Source organism: Vicia villosa, linkage group LG3 (assembly GCF_029867415.1).
Source record: "Vicia villosa cultivar HV-30 ecotype Madison, WI linkage group LG3, Vvil1.0, whole genome shotgun sequence".
In the NCBI taxonomy this organism is placed as follows: domain Eukaryota; kingdom Viridiplantae; phylum Streptophyta; class Magnoliopsida; order Fabales; family Fabaceae; genus Vicia; species Vicia villosa.
Genome location: NC_081182.1, coordinates 147,024,256 through 147,042,416, shown reverse-complemented (window position 1 = coordinate 147,042,416; position 18,161 = coordinate 147,024,256). Strand labels below are relative to the sequence as shown.

The window sequence follows — 18,161 nt, the reverse complement described above, 5'->3', positions numbered from 1 at the left end:
TTATCTTTTGAGGGCTTGAGTAATTTACAGATATATGGTGGTCCTGGCTTCAATTCAGCCACATTAACCTCTCCTTCCTCGTATTCACTATCACTATCAGAGTCGAACTCATTGGTAGTAACATAAGCTATCTTTTCTTTTTTATGATATTTGCTAACTCTGGCTTTTTCAGCTTTTAGCCTTTCGACTTGGCGCACCCTGTCTGCCAGTTGTGCCATATCCCTTAGATGTTAGGTATCTAATTTCTTCCTTATGGAATAATCTAACCCACCTGCAGCCATTTCGACTAACTCATGCTCAGGGATTTGGGTGAAACATCTGGCTTTCAATAACCTAAAACGGTTTAGATAATCATCGACCGCTTCTGTACCCTTTCGCCTGACTCCGGCAAATTCTTTCAAACTGATTTTCGACTGTCCCATATAAAACTGCTCATGGAACAATCGCTCTAACTGGTTCCATGAAAACAAAGATTGTGGAGGTAAGGTCGTAAACCAAGTAAAGGAATTTTTTGTTAAAGAACTTGGGAAATATTTCATCTTTAGATTTTCGTTATTTGCTAATTCCCTAGCTTCTGTCTAAAATCTAGCAATATGTTCGACTGTCGACTCGCCAGTCTCACCAGCAAATTTGGTAAATTTTGGGATTTTCTAACCCCTAGGCAATTCTGTTTGCCTTACATACTCTGATAATGGGGAAACAAAATTAGGTCTATGCAAATCTACATCTATTCCATACTCTGAAAAGGCAAAAATTAGTTTTATGCACTGTCATGATGCATGTATTGTGTAATGAGGTTCTCGAAATAAACGAGAATGTTGTATGACCTTCTTTGCACCATATTTGCATTTGAAGATTTTATCTTGATGATATGGGCTTTGACAAAAAACTGCTTTTGGTTGACTTTCAAAAAGGACCTATAATCTTTTGATCCATATCTCTCAAATTAAGCATTTTTGGACTTGACTTGTGAGAGACAAATTTGTAGAGAATTCAATTTCCTTCAAATTGAGCTTTGGATGGAAAAATTTTGATGTTCCATGTGAAAGTTATGGCTGGTCAAAGTTCAGTTGACTTTAGATCAAAACCCTAATTTAGAAACTTTAGGTTTGGTTGATTTCTGAACTTTCCTTAATGAATCATTATCAATCCTTGATCAAATTATGAATGGTACTTCAAAATAAGGTTGTTGACAAAAAAATCAGGAATTTTGACTGTACTTTGACCACAGTTGACTTTTAGGTCAAACTAGTCGACTGTTGACTTTCTGAGCAATTTGACTGGGCAATCCTTGGAATTGAAGCTTATACTTTGCCATAGAGATAGTTTGAAAAATTATAAGCCATGTGAAATCCATTGGAGACTTTGATTCATTGATTTCCTTTAGAGAATTCAAAACCCTAGTTCATTGAGCCATTGTTTAGGATAGTGTGTCTTTGAGCCTTGAGCCTTGGTATGAGCTTGAAAGGAGAAATGAGATGGGAAAATTTTGGGGTATGACAAGTGACAATGGTTATGACATAATCTTTAATCAAAATTCTTGTAAAGCTGTTAGTCAGAAGGATGGCTCAATCCTATTTACAAGCAAGAGAAAGAACAACATTTATAAGATTGATCTTTCAGATCTTAAGAACCAAAAGGTTACTTGCCTTCTGTCTGTTAACGAAGAGCAGTGGGTCTGGCACAGAAGATTAGCTCATGCTAGTTTGAGAAAGATTTCTCAGATTATAAAACTTAATCTGGTCAGAGGACTCCCTAATCTGAAATATAAATCAGATGCTCTTTGTGAAGCATGTCAGAAAGGGAAGTTTTCAAAACCTACGTTCAAATCTAAAAATGTCGTCTCTTCCTCTAGGCCTTTAGAACTTCTGCACATTGATCTTTTTGGCCCAGTCAAAACAACATCAATCAGAGGCAAGAAATATGAATTGTTCATTATAGACGACTATAGCAGATGGACTTGGGTAAAGTTCTTAAAACACAAGGATGAGTCACATTCTGTGTTCTTTGACTTCTGTAATCATATTCAATCTGAAAAGGAATGCAAAATCTTAAAAGTCAGAAGTGATCATGGTGGTGAATTTGAGAAAAAATTCTTTGAAATTTATTTCAGAGAAAATGATATTGCCCATGATTTCTCTTGTCCTAGAACTCCACAGCAAAATAGAGTTGTAGAACGAAAGAATAGGACTCTACAAGAAATGGCCAGAACCATGATCAATGAGAATAATATGACTAAGCATTTATGGGCAGAAGCAATTAACACAGCGTGTTATATTCAGAATAGAACCTCCATAAGACCTATTCTAAATAAGACTCCTTATGAATTATGGAGGAACAGAAAGCCCAACATTTCATATTTCCATCCATTTGGATGTATATGTTATATTCTGAATACTAAAGATCATCTGAAAAAGTTTAATTCTAAAGCTCAAAAGTGTTTTCTACTTGGATATTCTGAACGCTCTAAAGGCTGCAAGTATACAATACTGAAACTCTGGTAGTTGAGGAATCAATCAGTATCAGATTTGATGATAAGCTTAGCAATGAAAAGCCAAAGCAGTTTGAGAATTTTGTAGATATAGATATATCTAACTCAGATCATGAAGAACCCAAGGAAAAGGAAGATGCAGAAGATCAAGTTGCAGCGTCTTTAGAGAATCTCAGAATTTTTGAAGAGCCAACACTCAGAAGATCTTCTAGACTCAATTCTACTCATCTAGAAGATGTTATTATTGGAAAGAAAGATGATCCCATCAGAACAAGAGCATTCCTAAAGAACAATGCAGAATGTCAATTTGGTCTAGTATCCTTGATTGAGCCAACTTCTGTTGATCAAGCTCTGGAAGATGCTGACTGGATAATTGCTATGCAAGAAGATTTAAATCAGTTTACAAGGAATGATGTTTGGGATTTAGTTCCAAGACCTAAAGGATTAAATATCATTGGAACAAAATGGGTTTTCAAAAACAAGCTGAGTGAGAAAGGTGAAGTCATCAGAAACAAAGCCAGACTGGTTGCTCAGGGATATAGTCAGCAAGAAGGTATTGACTATACAGAAAACTTTGCACCAGTGGCCCGGTTAGAATCTATTAGATTGTTAATTTCATTTGCCACTCAGAATAACATCACTCTGTATCAGATGGATGTTAAGAGTGCCTTTTTAAATGGTTATATAGATGAAGAAGTTTATGTCCACCAACCTCCTGGTTTTGAAGACTCTAAGTCTCCAGAACATATTTTTAAATTAAAGAAATCATTATACGGTTTGAAGCAAGCTCCCAGAGCTTGATATGAAAGATTAAGTTCTTTCCTTCTAGATAATGGTTTCACAAGAGGAAAAGTAGACACAACTCTCTTCTGTAAAACCTTTAAAAAGGATATGCTAATTTGTCCAATTTTTGTTGATGATATTATTTTTGGAACATCTAATGCTACACTTGGAAAGGATTTTGCTAAGTCTATGCAGGCATAATTTGAGATGAGCATGATGGGAGAACTCAAGTATTTCCTAGGCATTCAGATCAATCAAACTTCTGAAGGAACCTATGTTCATCAGACCAAGTATGTCAAAGAGCTTCTGAAGAAGTTCAATCTATCTGAAAGCAAAGAAGCAAAAACTCCAATGCATCCAACTTGCGTATTAGGTAAGGATGAGGTAAGCAATAAGGTAGATCAGAAGATCTACAGAGGTATGATAGGATCTCTTCTCTATCTAACTGCTTCTAGAACTGATATTTTATTCAGTGTATGCTTGTGTGCTAGATTCTAATCAGATCCTAGAGAATCTCACTTAATTGCTGTTAAGAGAATTCTTAGGTATCTGAAAGGTACTACTAGTGTTGGTTTAGTCTACAGAAGATCTGAAGAATATAACTTAGTAGGATATTGTGATGCTGATTACGCTGGAGATAGAGTTGAAAGGAAAAGTACTTCTGGAAGCTGTCAGTTTCTGGGAAGTAACCTGATCTCCTGATACAACAAGAAGCAAGCAACAATTGCACTATCTACCACAGAAGCAGAATATGTAGCTGCCGCTGGATGTAGTACACAGATGCTCTGGATGAAAAGTCAGCTAGAAGACTATCAGATATATGAGAGTAACATTCCTATATTCTGTGATAATACTTCTGCTATTTGTTTATCTAAGAATCCTATTTTACATTCTAAAGCTAAACATATAGAGATTAAACATCACTTTATTAGGGACTATGTTCACAAGGGTGTTCTTTCTTTAAACTTTATGGATACAGAACATCAGTGGGCTGATATCTTTACAAAACCCCTTGTTGAAGATAGGTTTAAGTTCATTCTGAAGAACATCAGTCTGGATTTATGCCCAGAATGAAGGTGTTGAGAAAATCTGATATATGGACTAGTTTGAAAATGTTGATTTATTTTCTTATCAGATGTTCTGGATATGTATGATCATTTAGATAATCTGATTCTGTTATTTCTAGCGTTTCATATGTCTAAGCATGATACAGAACTTCTGTTAAAGCAAAACAACTGTCACCGGCTATTCCAGATGATAACCACATGTTCATTCTCAAGGGACAAGCATGTGTGTAGTTGATGAGACGCCGCCCTAGGTAACTGTGCAAATCTTTTCAAATCTCACGCTATCTCCACTAACGTTTATCAACATTAAATGTAAATGATTCATTTTCTGTAACCGTTGCATTCAGAATCTCTTTGCATTTTGTTTTCACGTCCGTGTCTATTTAAACACAAATCATATTCATTTTTACTCTTTTCACTCATTCATCATCTTCGTTTATGCATTTCTGTCTTCTATTTTCTCTGCATAAAAACCCTAAAAGTAAGAAACCCAGAAATCTCAAGTAGTCTTCAATGGCTTCTTCATCAAAAGCTTAACAAAAGGTTTCGTCTTCTCAGCAACATCAACAACAACAGCAACAACAATATGTATTCTCTCCTTTGAAGACCCGTTTGATTCCTTATGAAGACTTAGAAGTTCTCTGTGAACTTATGGTTGATTTTGAAAATCTTCAAGCACACCAGTTCGACATCAAGACGAATATGTTGGTTCAAGGATGGGCAAATTTCTTTATCCTCTTTTGGTTAAGGAATTTTGGACTCATGCTACCCTAACCTCAAACGCCATTATCTCCTTCGTGTTAGGGAAAAAGGTTGTAATCACTGAGAATCTGATAAGGAAGTTATTTAATCTCCAAGATTTGGGTGGAATAACTGGTTCTCTTCCTGGAAGAACAAATTGGGAAATAGTTTATCCAGAGATATTTACTTCTGGAAAAGGTTCACCTCACTCTACTAATCTGAAGCCTTCTTACAGAGTTTGGGCAAAGATCATTCTGGGATCTCTCAACCACAGAAAATCGACTGTTTCTGATACCTACATTAGTCAAGATCAACAATTCCTTCTGTACTGCATTGGAAAGGGTATCAGAATTAACCTGCCTCAAGTTTTGTTCCATCATATGAGGACTCATGTGAAAGAATCAAGAGAAGCAGAACTTCTGAAATATCCCAAGATTAAGAAGAATACCATTCCTATGGGAAGGCTGATATCAGACATTCTGACTGAGAGTGGGCTGATTGATACTCTGAGAGCATGTGGCTCCATTCAAGATCTAACTACTGTTAGTGGGAGTACTCTAACTGCCCACACTATGAGGAGAATGCATTTTATTGGAAAGGTGATCTCTAATCCAACAGTGATTCCTGATATTCTGACCAGAAGAAATCCAGTTGTTGATTTCCCTCTGATTTTCAAGGAAGAACTATCAAAATTTGTCCAACTATATCTGGAGTCATGTGTAAGAGACCAGTCAGAAATTGACCCTGCCTAGATTCGTGGAAGAACTCTTCCATCTTTGGATGAGTTAACTAAAAAGGATAAGAAGAAGAAACAGAAGAAGAAGAAGAGAAAGCTCACTGATGAAGGTCCTGCTGCAAAGAAAGCTAAGAAGCAGAAGAAACCTTCAGGTATTGTTATCTCTGACTCTGTACCTGTTAATAGTTCAGAACAAGTATCAACAGAATCCCTCATAATTCCCAGAACTTCTGAACAGTATCAAAAGTTGATAGAAGACATTGACAATGTAGACACCTCTAGTTTACAATCTTCTTCTGACCTTCCCTCCCAGAAAATACCACCATCTTCTGATATTCCCTCTTCTTCCACCACCACAAAAGGCAAGCGCCCTCTTCATTCTGAACCTATTTTATGCCCCAAACCATTAAAGGTTATCTTTCCACCAATTCCATCAGAAAATATCTTCTCCACTAATCAACCAACCTCTTCTATTCCTAAACCAATCTCACCAATTGCTGAACCTTCATCACCATCCACATTTTCTGATCCATTTGTTGCAGTCATTGACTCTGACAATGAAGCATAATCTTCACCCCTCCATCCTCTTCAAACACTTCCTTGTTTGAAAGAGTCTCTAAACCTTATTCTGTTTCCAACCCCTTCAATCCAAAAACCTTCCTCAAATCCAACCCTCCAAAACCTTCAGTTGATATTTGTTTTGAGTTATTAAAATATAAGGTCAGAACAAGGTTAGACTATCTGAAGGTTGCCCATGACTCCAAGCTGGATCATGTGGCTGCTGAAAAGCTTTGGATAGCTTTTGCTGAAGATGTGCAGGTAGAGTTTCTGGACCTCCAAAAGGATTGTCTAACTGCTGCTCCTGGTCCTGCTGGACTAAGCTTGGAGTACATTGCTGGCATCTACTCTCATCCAATCTCTGACTAGAAGCCTTTGGAAGAAGCTCCCTTCATTGATGAAATGGAAGTGGATAACCCTTTGCCTTTGGTCATCCGGAAGCCTTATCCGTTCTCAGTTCTGACTGGGGACTTTAAGACTCTGTTTGACTGGTTCAAGGAGAACCCTCTGGAAGAGTATCCTGACTTGGTATATCCTCAGATTGAGTATCCTCCAGAAGAAGAATTTAAAGAAGAACCTGAAGAAGAGCAACAAGCTGAACAACATCAAGCTGAAGAGATTCAAGCTCAAGAGATTCCTGTTGAAGAGGAACCAATTGCTTAAAATCAGATGATTCAAGCCTCTGATGTTCCTACTTCTTCTGCTGGTCCTTCTACTTCAGTCTTGATGGAAACTCTTAAGGAATTCCAAGTGAACCAAGCTTCAGTGTTCAGTCGCCTAGACAAGCAAGATGAGACAAATGAAGAATTCAGAACTTGGATGCATAGAAAGGAAGAATCCTCCAAGAAGCAAGCTGAAGACACTGCTGAGATTAAGAAACTTCTGGCAGCTTTAGCCTCTAAGCTCAACCAGTCGTAGCTTGTGTCTTTGTGTCTTTGTTGTTTTTTCTTTGTTTTTGCATCTGTTTGTTTTGCATCTGCTTGTACTCCCTTCTGATTAATCAATGAAATATATTTCTTTCTTCACTCTACGTGTCTTTCATCTGAATTTTTTATACTTTTTGATATTATGACAAAAAGGGGGAGAAGCGTGCTAATTGAATTGATTTATAATATCAGTTGCTGGGTTTAAGTCTCAACATTCCTAACAATTATATTGCAAGTTTTCTGTCTCTGATAGTTTTGCAGGAATGTGATACTCTGAACAAGCTCAATATGGGAGAAGCAAATATAGGGAGAAACATATCTAAAGAAAATCTCAAAGAGTTGAAGCAATCAAACTTAATGTTCTGATACATAAAGTTTCAAGCTCTGATACAAGCTATGCTTTAAAGTGCTCTGATTTCTCTGATACAAGAAGTTTCAAGATCAAAAAGAAGCTTTGCTCTAATACAAGAAGCTATGAAGTTATGATTCAAGCAAGCCCTCTTAAAACTCTAATAAAGCAAAGTGCTCTCAAAGAGAAATTCAAAGCTCTGAAGCTGTCCAATGGAAGCTCTGAAGTGAAGCTCTGGATTATCCGAAGTTTAAAGATCAACGTGAAAGTCTCAACTGAAATGGAAAAATACTTAGGGAAGTCTTTTATTTATAAAATCTTCTAGTATTAATTTCAGGGGGAGATTGTTAATCTCAGGGGGAGACATATTCACACACTCTGATTAATATGCTTTATGCTAAATCTGTGTATTGTCTTTTTCATCTGATATTCTGGATACAAATTCATATTAATTTTGTATGTTTTTGTCATCATCAAAAAGGGGGAGATTGTTAGAACAAGAAATGTTCTGATCAATATTATTAGTTTTGATGATAACATTATATATGAATTTTGTATAAGAGAATGTGGTACTCTAATTATTCAGGTTTTCCATTTAAGGAAAAGTATAAAAGAGTATGCATAAAATTAGCGCTCAGAGGCTCTGACCCAGAAGTTCTGGAGTGCTTCATTAGAACATGGTCTGGCAGACATCAGAAGATGGTTCTGCAGAATTAGAACATGAACTGGAAAGCATCAGATGATGGCAGTCAAAAGGAAAGCTCTAAAGTTCTGATGGTATCACGCTCAAAGCACTTCTAAAGTCTAAAGACAGAAGTTGCATCTGCACCAAAGCTGAAGACTTTGATATTCAAATGTCTATTCTACATATTATGAGTTCAGAAGCAAGTACAAGATGAAAAGGCTATAACGTCAAATCTCTGACTGGCAAAAGTAACGTTAGAAGTTACAAAAGGCAAAGTCAGTAAAAGCAGTGAAAGCATGGCTCGAGGTAGTTGACAAAAGTGTGAAATATTAAATGCAGCAGTGTACTATTCACGCAAAGCATTAAATACTCCCAACGGTCACTTTTCCTCAACGCCTATATATAGAAGTTCTGATTCAGAAGCAGCCACACAACTCTTGCGCAAAAGAACCAAAACGCTGTCAAACTGAAATCAAACAAAAGAAAGAAGAACTTCATCTTCAACCTCACAACTTTGTAATATCTTAGTGAGTGTTAGAACTTAAACTTAAGAGAAAAATCACTTCGTGATTATAGCTTATTTAGAAGCATTTGAATCTCTTTTAACATTTATTTTACATTGATTGTAAAAGGATTTCCTAGAGTGATCAAGGTGTGATTAGAGTACTCTAGAAGACTTAGAGGGTATCTAAGTGGAGAACCATTGTAATCAGTTTGATTATTGGATTAAATCCTCAGTTGAGGTAAATCACCTTGTCAGGGGTGGACTGGAGTAGTTTAGTTAACAACGAACCAGGATAAAAATAATTGTGTTATTTATTTTTATCTACCATTTTAGAGAAAGAACCCTTATTCAATCTCACCCTTTCTAAGTGTTTTTCACTCCTTCAGAAACCTTCTTGGATGATCCTCGTTACTAGACAAAGGTTAGTTTTCTAAATTAAATTGATATGGACCCTATTTTAGATAAGCTCTTTGTATTGCATCCACTTGATTTGGTGGATATTGCCAAATCGGAGGACGCTTTTCAGGATCGCATTCCAAAGAATTTTCATAACCATGATGCTCTTCAATTGTTGGATTCTTAAGAACTGTTTCAGATTCGGATGTCGGGATTATAATTTCTTCATCTCTCTCTTCTCTTTCAATTTCACATGCTTTCCTTTTGAAAAAAGAATCAATTTTCCTATTATTCATCTTTACTTTTCCTATAATATCAGATCAGATCCAAAAATCAATTTAGAGAACATAGAAATTAAAAGAGAAAAAAATTAATAAACTTAAATAATCAATTTTAATCCGTTTTCAAATACCGATAACTTCACTATTAGAAATTAGCAGCAGCAATGATTAAATAAACCTTATTACAGTGTATAACTATATTTATAAATTACAGTGTTATGAATTGGCTTAATAAACCTCATAGATTACTATTGATTAATGATTTAATGTGTTGTTCATCTAATTTAACACATCAAGGATGAAGAACCCTAAAAATCCCAAAAACACAAATCAAGCAATCACTTTAATTTGTTACTTTTTATAAAAAAAAAAGAATGAATAAAGCTTTTTACCTGTTAGATGCCAATCACTTTAATTTGTTCGGATTCCAGTACCGGTAGCAAATGCATATGAGAAAGAAAGAAAAGATAGAAATTTTTTTACCTTATATGTATTTTGACCTAATTGTGAATTAGAAAGAAAAGATAAAAATTAATTTTAATATAAGGATATTTTAGTAATTTGATATATATGAATTAAAAAAAAAAGTTAAGGGGTGGTCGTGGCCTTACCATGTCCCCCTAGTTCCTCCACTGTGTAAGGGCAGATGCCCAGTGATGTTAGGACCGATGTCTAGCCTTAATCCCGTCGTGTGGATTGAGTGCGTTTTGTGATGTGCTCCGGATCCAAGCGGGAATTGATCATATGTTGGGGATCTTTGGAGGAAGATAACTATGTCATCAGTGATGGTGAATTGGTACCACATGCATTAGTCAGTAATGTTGTATTTCATAATTATGTTTGCATATTGAATGACGTAAATGATGTTTTGATGATGTATGAGCTGTGAAGGATGTTTTTTTATGTGACATTGCAAATGAATAATCTAGTGATGATATTGTTGTTGGTAATTATTGTATTTATTCCGTATACTTTTTATAATGATTGTATTTACTCACCCTTTCAGTTTGGAAATGTTGCCTCTAAACGTGGGTAACATGCCGGTGATCAAGATTTGTGCAGGAAACTTAGAGGGTAGATTCAAAGTGTGTTTTTGTTAGCTTTCGGTAGAATAAAAATATTCTTGCTCTGATATGTAACATCGGGGTTGGGGTCGATAGATTGAGAACCTTGTGTTCCTTGCAATTTTATGAGATTTTCAAGTTGTTTTCATGGCTTTCTGTTTGGTTTTGAATTGTGAAGTTATAACATGATTTATGATGATTTTGTTAAAGTTGAATTAACTTTTTATGGTATTTGAATTACGTTATAATGAAGGTTGAGACATTATTTTATTTCGCTGCGAGTTGAAATAGTGTTGATTTGAAAATGGAAAAGGGGCAAATTATGCTTTTGATATTTTTGTAACCCGTGTTACGGAGCATGATTATTTGTTATATGAGATTTTATGAAGATGTGACATCCTTGTTGGTGCTTGTATTTTAATAAATTATTTAATTTACTCGCAAATTTACGTGTTCGGTAGAAGGGTGTTACATTAGTGGTATCATAGCATATCGGTCCGTCTGACCAGGTTATTGAGTATGTAGTGTGATGAAAGTGAAATTGATTTGGCCGAGTTGAAACAAGGGCCACCTTAATCTTGCAAGGTTCTTGCACATTCGAAAATCCCGTCGAACTAGAAAAGAATGATAAGTCCCCTAAGGGAACATACACCTTCCATGTGACGAAGTGTGATGAGATATTTGATTTGTTCGTTAAAGATGATCAAATGACAATATCACCTGATGCTAAAATACCAGAATTTTTTTTTAAATAACCATTTTTTAAAAAAAAAGATTCAGAAATAACCAATATTTCAAAATAATTACACAAATAGCCACTTTTTTGCTAAAAAAACACGTTGACGCCGGGGGGGTGGCGACAACACTTTTCTTTCAACGTTGTCGCCAATGGGCTGGGCGAATATGTTCAAAAAACTGGGTGTTGTCGCCACCCCCTGGCGACAACACCTCCCTTATTTTTTTTCTTCAAATTTTATATAATTTTTTTTACCTGCATGCGTGGGCCCCGGTCGCCTCCTTGGGTGGAGACAACATTAAATTGTGTGCATTTTTTGCCTATAAATAGCAGCCCATTCTTCCATCAAGAATCATTATTTCCCCCACCAATTTTCCCATTTTCACTGCACATCATGTCTCGCATAAGGCCGCCGTCATGGCTCCGAACATCACCTAGTCGTCCTGTGCCGGCACCGGAATACAAAAGATGTTATGGGCATATTATTTATTCTCCGGTCAAACCCCCGATGTCAGTTACGTTTTAGAACATCCGCGACTTCAAGAACCTGAAGCGGACTCTGATGTCACAGTTAGAAGGGGAGTATAGTCCCGGGGAAGAAATCAAAAGGATCCAGAGGCTTAGAACAAGGGTGTCGCTTATGACCGGAGAGACGATACGTTGGTGGATTGATGTGAAAACCGACCTTGATACTGAACAAATAATGGATGGAACAGATGACATTGTTTTAACCGTTGTAATTTCTTAGATTTTAATTATTTGTTGTGTTATTGGTTTAGTCTTTGTGTTGTCTTTTAAACTATTGTTTTTAGTTAAAATTTTATTTCTAGTCCTAGTTTATGTTATTTGTCATGTGTGTTGTAACTCATCTGATTAATAAAAAAAAGTCTATTTCATTGGTAAAATAAATTACAAATAGCATTGAACCATTTCAAACTATGTTGTGGAACTAGATCCACGATTAGGACACTTGTTCTTATTATATCCTACCTCACGACATATACTACATTTCCTCTGCATTTTTTCAGTGGCGTCCATTTCGGTTCTAATACGCTTGCTGTTTGGTCGACCGCTTTTATTCCGACGCATTAAATCATTGTGCCAAACTGTTTCCCCCTCATACACATGCGAATATTCCTCCATCGCTACCACCGGAAAGTAATTGTCATATACGTTGAGCAACGTTGATACCTTGTAAATTTCTGATACCAATGATAATGCATCAAAGTGAGTATGTGAACATGCTGCAATGACATGGGAGCAAGGCATGCGATAGGCTTGAAATTGGCAACAGTCGCACCAACGATCTGGGATTGAGACACGATACTGTTGTCGTGGCAGCCCCTGGTTGTGGTCAATTATTTCTTTGACACTGAAGGTGTGGCCATGACGGTCGAACTCTATAACTCGATGAGTGTTCCCCTTGGCAGATTCTTGTTGTATATATTTCATGCAGACATCGCTGTATACCTGTTGTGCTTGTATCACTGAATTCCACCGCTTAGCTCTTGTGGCGAACAAAGTTACCATCCAAAAATATGTTGCACTCACCAAAGCCGTTACAGGTAGGTTTTGTATGCCCTTAAAAACGCCGTTCATTGATTCCACAAGATTTGTAGTCATGTGGCCCCACCTCGCCCCATCGTCGTATGACCTAGTCCATCTCGCTCTGTCAATGCTGTCAATCCACCTCCCCGCATCTGGATTTGACAAAGCTATTTCACGACGATAGTATTGAAATCCAGGTTGGTTTAAGGCATACCCCGCGTTCACCAAATGGTTCTTCAAAAATTTATCTTTGATCTCTCGCATAAAATTTTGTGCGATATGCCTAATACAGTAGACATGCTTAGAAGGGAGATCGTGCCAACCATTTGCCGGATTGTTGTATGCGCTGTCAATAGAAGCGTGTAAGTGCAAGCATACACTCATCAGAGTTTTCGATTCATGGAAAACATCTTCATTGAACAAATAGCAAGCTACAAGTGAATGACATAAGGAAAAGCAGGATTTTGGCACTCTAACACATCCTAGGTCGACTCGACTATATGACTAGGTCGACCTAAAATGAAGAAAAGTCACAAGAACCAAAACCAATTGCTTTTAGGTCGACCCAGAGCCCTAACAGGTCGACCCAACTGGAAACAAATATAATTGTGTTGAATCTGTTCCATTTAGGTCGACCCAATCAATGAAGTAGGTCGACCTATTACCTTAAAACTTGCCAAATTATGTGTTTGCCCTGAGTTAACTGTACTAGCACATATATATATCATTTTCAGTTAATTATGCAACTTGAACACCAACAAATGAAAGATACACAAAGGCTTCTCATCTTCTTTCTTCTTCTCAACTCCAACACAATTACACACAACAATTCTTGTGGTGAGGGTTTGTGATCAAGATTGAAAACGTCCATGGAAAGGAATTGAAGGTTCCCAGTAGTTGAAGATTTGTGGAGTTTTTGGTGAATAAAATCTGCGGATTTTGTCCTCCAAGATTGGTGAATTTTGGGGGTTTTTGTCAAGAGGCTTCATCAAGGATTCAGCTGAGTGTGGAAATTGAAGAACAAAGGTTCGAGCAATTCACAACACTGCAGAAAGGGAATCAACGATAAGCTCTTGGAGGATACTTGATCTGGCTCAAGGTCAAGGGGAAGAAGATACAAAGAATCAACATATTCGATTTATCGTTATTGATTTGTTATCTTCTTTGCATAAACTCTTTTCAATCATAATGAAAGACATCCCAATTCCCGTTTGGAATTGGGGGCAGATGTAGTCGTAGCGAGGACGATCGACGAACTGCCTGAACAAATATCGTGTTCTTATTGCTTTTATCTTTTCGTTTACGTTGTGCTTATTTTTGGTCATAATAGCAAATTGATTCACGTATCAAGTGTTAAACTTGTGTGATAAGATTCTGCATTAACATCACAAGTCACCACACATTGATTCATAATTCAATTTGGACATTATCACCAAGTGTTTGATATATTGCTTTCCTCATAAATCAAAGTCATTGAAAACAAGTTTAATCAAGCAAACACTTAAACGATTTATATCATTATAACTTGTTGATTCTCGAATAAGTTTCATCATCACATCATAATCAGTTTGTGGTTTAAAAACATATTTGATCCTTCCCGTAATGGTTCGGAATAGACGCGAGTCGATCCCTAAACGCTTTCGCCATATATTTTTAAGAAAATTCGAATAAATTCTGAAGTATCTATTCACCCCCCCTCTAGATACGTAAGCCTAGCGTCTAACAAAGCGTGCTTGTCCGAAATCAAACAAAGATTAGGTTGTGGAGCAACTCTAGCTCGGAGATTCTTCAGAAAGAAACTCCAAGCAGCAGCTGTTTCTCCTTCTACCAGAGCAAAGGCTATTGGAAAAATATTGCTATTTCCATCTTGCGCGACCGCCATCAGCAATGTTACTTTGTATTTCCCATACAACCAGGTTCCATCAATTTGAACAACCAGGTTCCCATACAACCATGTTCCTTTTTATTATTATCATTAATGTATTTTGTACTTTTTTAAATTTTAATGTACTTTTTTATTATGATTAATAATTAATGTATTTGGTACTTGTTTATTTATTTATATTATTTTTCAAACTAACAAAATAGTAAAAAATAATAGGTAAAAAAAATTATATAAAAAAATTGAAAAAAAATTAGGGAGGTGTTGTCGCCAGGGGGTGGCGACAACACCCAGTTTTTATACATATTCGCCCAGCCCATTTGCGACAACGTTGAAAGAAAAGTGTTGTCGCCACCCCCTGGCGACAACGTGTTTTTTTAGCAAAAAAGTGACTATTTGTGTAATTATTTTAAAATATTGGTTATTTCTGAAAAAAAAAAATTAAAAAAATGGTTATTAAAAAAAAAAATTCAAAATACCACCGTTAATAAATAAAAAAAAAGAGGTTTTTGTAATATCACAATTTTAAAAACATAAATAAAATAAAATATTAATTGAAATTTCTTTCTCCAATATAAGAGTTTCCAAAAAATTACTATCCAAAATTGTTAAATATTTGTATTTGAATTCACGCCAAAAATAAAATTTAAAGATTATTTTTCAAAAAGATGGAAAATGTAACTTATTTTCTAAATAAATACCACAAATTAGAAAAGAAAAATGAAATAAAACATCTTAATTAAAATAAGTCTTTCCACTATGTGCATTTGATAAAAAATAACTTTTTTTTTTGGTTAATTAATATAAATAATTTTGAATTTAAAAATAGTGCACAAATAGTATAAATTAGTATTACACATACAATCAAATTCTTTATATTTACTTTGTCATATCGGTATTTTAAAAATAAAAGGTGTGTTTTAATTGAATCTATATTTTTCTTTTCATTGATTGATAGTGTAAATGTATATTCCTTTTTCTCAATAGCTTTTTGTTTTAACTTTGAATACAATTTTAAAAAAAAAACTTTAAAAGCAATGTCATTTAAAATGCTTCTAGTGATTTGTTATTTAGAAAGATTGACTGTATTTATAAAATTTAAAATTGACTTTAGATATGAATTAAGCCTAAATTAAAACAAAATAAGTTGTCGGTTATTTGTTTTAGTGTTTTAAAAATCGGATCGGACTGGCCAGTCGGACCGGTCGAACCGAGAACCGGCTAGGTAACTAGTCTGATTTAATAGCTGGATCGAGAATGTCATTGAACCGGTGTGAACCGGTGAAAATCGGTATAAACCACTAAAACCAGGAAAACCGGCAGTTTAAATGTATTTTTAAATTTTTTTTATTTTTTATTTTAAAAAATTAAAACAACATCGTTTTGACTATTTTAATGAAAAATTAAAATAAAAAATAAATATAAAAAAATACTTGTATATGCGGTTGATTTTGTTACTGATAATTTTGATATCAAAGAAGGAGATCCCAACATTCAAACAATTTTTCTTTTTTTAAAATTAAATTTACTAAACAATTAAATTATTTTGTTATGAATTATTCAATTAGATTATGTTGCGATTAAACTTTTGTTTGCAATTATATTTTATAATTATGTACTATTTTATTGTGTGTGATACCTACGTGTAAATTTTGAATTTAAATTATGAACTTGTGAATTTATTTATAATATGATATTTTTTTAAAAATTTAAGTGTTAGTTATATTTTGTAGAGATTGAGTCATCCGGTTCGACAAATTTTATACCTATATAATTTTGTTATAACGACCGGTCTATTCAACCGAGTTATCCGGTTTAACCCGGTTTAGTCATGCAGTTCGACCAGTGACTCAGTGGTTCGAACAATAAACCAGTGATCCAATACCCTCACTGATTTGATGTTCGGTCCAGTTTTTTAAAACACTGGTTTGTTTACCTCCTACCTATAAATCAAGGGGCCGGTTTAATGTAAATCATATCACCTATTTAAAAAAAATAGATATTTTTTTTATATTTTTAATAAGTTATAAAATATTGTGTTACAAAAAATATATTTTGACTGTTAATAAAATGCACATTTAGAATAAAAATAAGAATTACAATTTAAAAGTTGATTTTTATTCTAAATTAAATAAAAAACATTTCATTTTAAAAATGAAATAAAATTTCCAAAAATAAAAAAGCATTCCATAGTGGTTTTTTCCACCACCAATATAGTCCAGTTCGGAAATCAATTCTAATATTAAGTAGTTTCAGGCCTAATATTTTTTACAACTAAAATATACCTTTTGAAAAAAAAATCTATTTCAAAATTTTAGTGATTTAATAATTAGGATGATTGACCAAAAATAAAAATAAGAAATCATTTATTTGTTACCATATAAATGTAACATCCCTGCCTATAAATTGAAGAGGCTTCAGATACAAATAATAACCAAAACTCATTAGAAAAATCAAAGCTAGATAGATCCATATTTTGAAATCAAGATGTCAAGTCAGAAAACAGTTGCTGTAATATTGGTTTTATGCATGGTAATGACAACAACATTACATGCAAGTGAAATCGATGATGTTTCATGTTCAGAGGCAGTTTCATCTCTGTTGCCATGTCTACCTTTTCTAGAAGGTTCTCTTCCAGCCACACCATCTGCTGACTGTTGCACTGGAGCTACTAATTTGTTCAATAAGGCTAACACAACTCCGATTAAGAGAAGTGTCTGCCAATGTCTCAAAGATGCTTCTACTAAATTTGCAGTTAAACCAGACAGAGCTGCTCAATTTCCACAACTTTGTCACATTAATGTGCCTTTTCCAATTAGTGCTTCGGTTGATTGTAGCAAGTATGTTTCTCTTGCCCTTTTTTTTTTTTAAATTCATACCCACTAAAATATTTGTTTTTTTAATTATTAATTATTCTAACTTTTTTAAAATTATTTACAGGATTCAAGTTGTTAATAAATCTTGAAGAACTTCATGGAAGAGTTTTTATTTTGTTAAGATTATATCAATATCAATAAGCAATGTGAAAATGAAATTTATAAATGAAAAAATAAAGTCATATTTTTAGTATCTATTTTTGATTATTTTAAAGTTTTTTGTTGCTTAATGTTTGGTGAGTAGAAAGTATGTATGTTATTTACGAAAACAGTAAAAGTGTCGCCATATATCGCAAGCAAGTAACAATAGTAACATATTGGTTTTATATTAGTATTGTACACTCAAGAAGTGAATAGAAAAAAAATGTTGATAAACTTTTAGTGGTATAATATTAAAGAATAATGAAAGAAACATAAACTTTTAATTTTAATGTAATTGTATTTGGAGAGAGTAATTTAGTACCCGTCCTTATATGCGTGGTTTGAAAAAATCTTTATACTCGAGTCTATATCTGCGTGGGCACCAACTTGTATACC

At 34.6% G+C, this 18,161-nt stretch overlaps 1 protein-coding gene across 1 annotated transcript; it reads left to right on the top strand.

Annotated features, from left to right (window-relative positions):
- The first annotated feature begins 17,165 nt into the window (after positions 1 to 17,165).
- LOC131656780 (non-specific lipid-transfer protein A-like) lies at positions 17,166 to 17,821 on the top strand. The gene is made up of 2 exons (XM_058926390.1): positions 17,166 to 17,588; positions 17,689 to 17,821. Exons 1-2 carry the CDS (start codon positions 17,236 to 17,238, stop codon positions 17,711 to 17,713), a joined length of 378 nt encoding a protein of 125 aa, XP_058782373.1. The 5' UTR covers positions 17,166 to 17,235; the 3' UTR covers positions 17,714 to 17,821.
- The last annotated feature ends 340 nt before the right edge of the window (positions 17,822 to 18,161 follow it).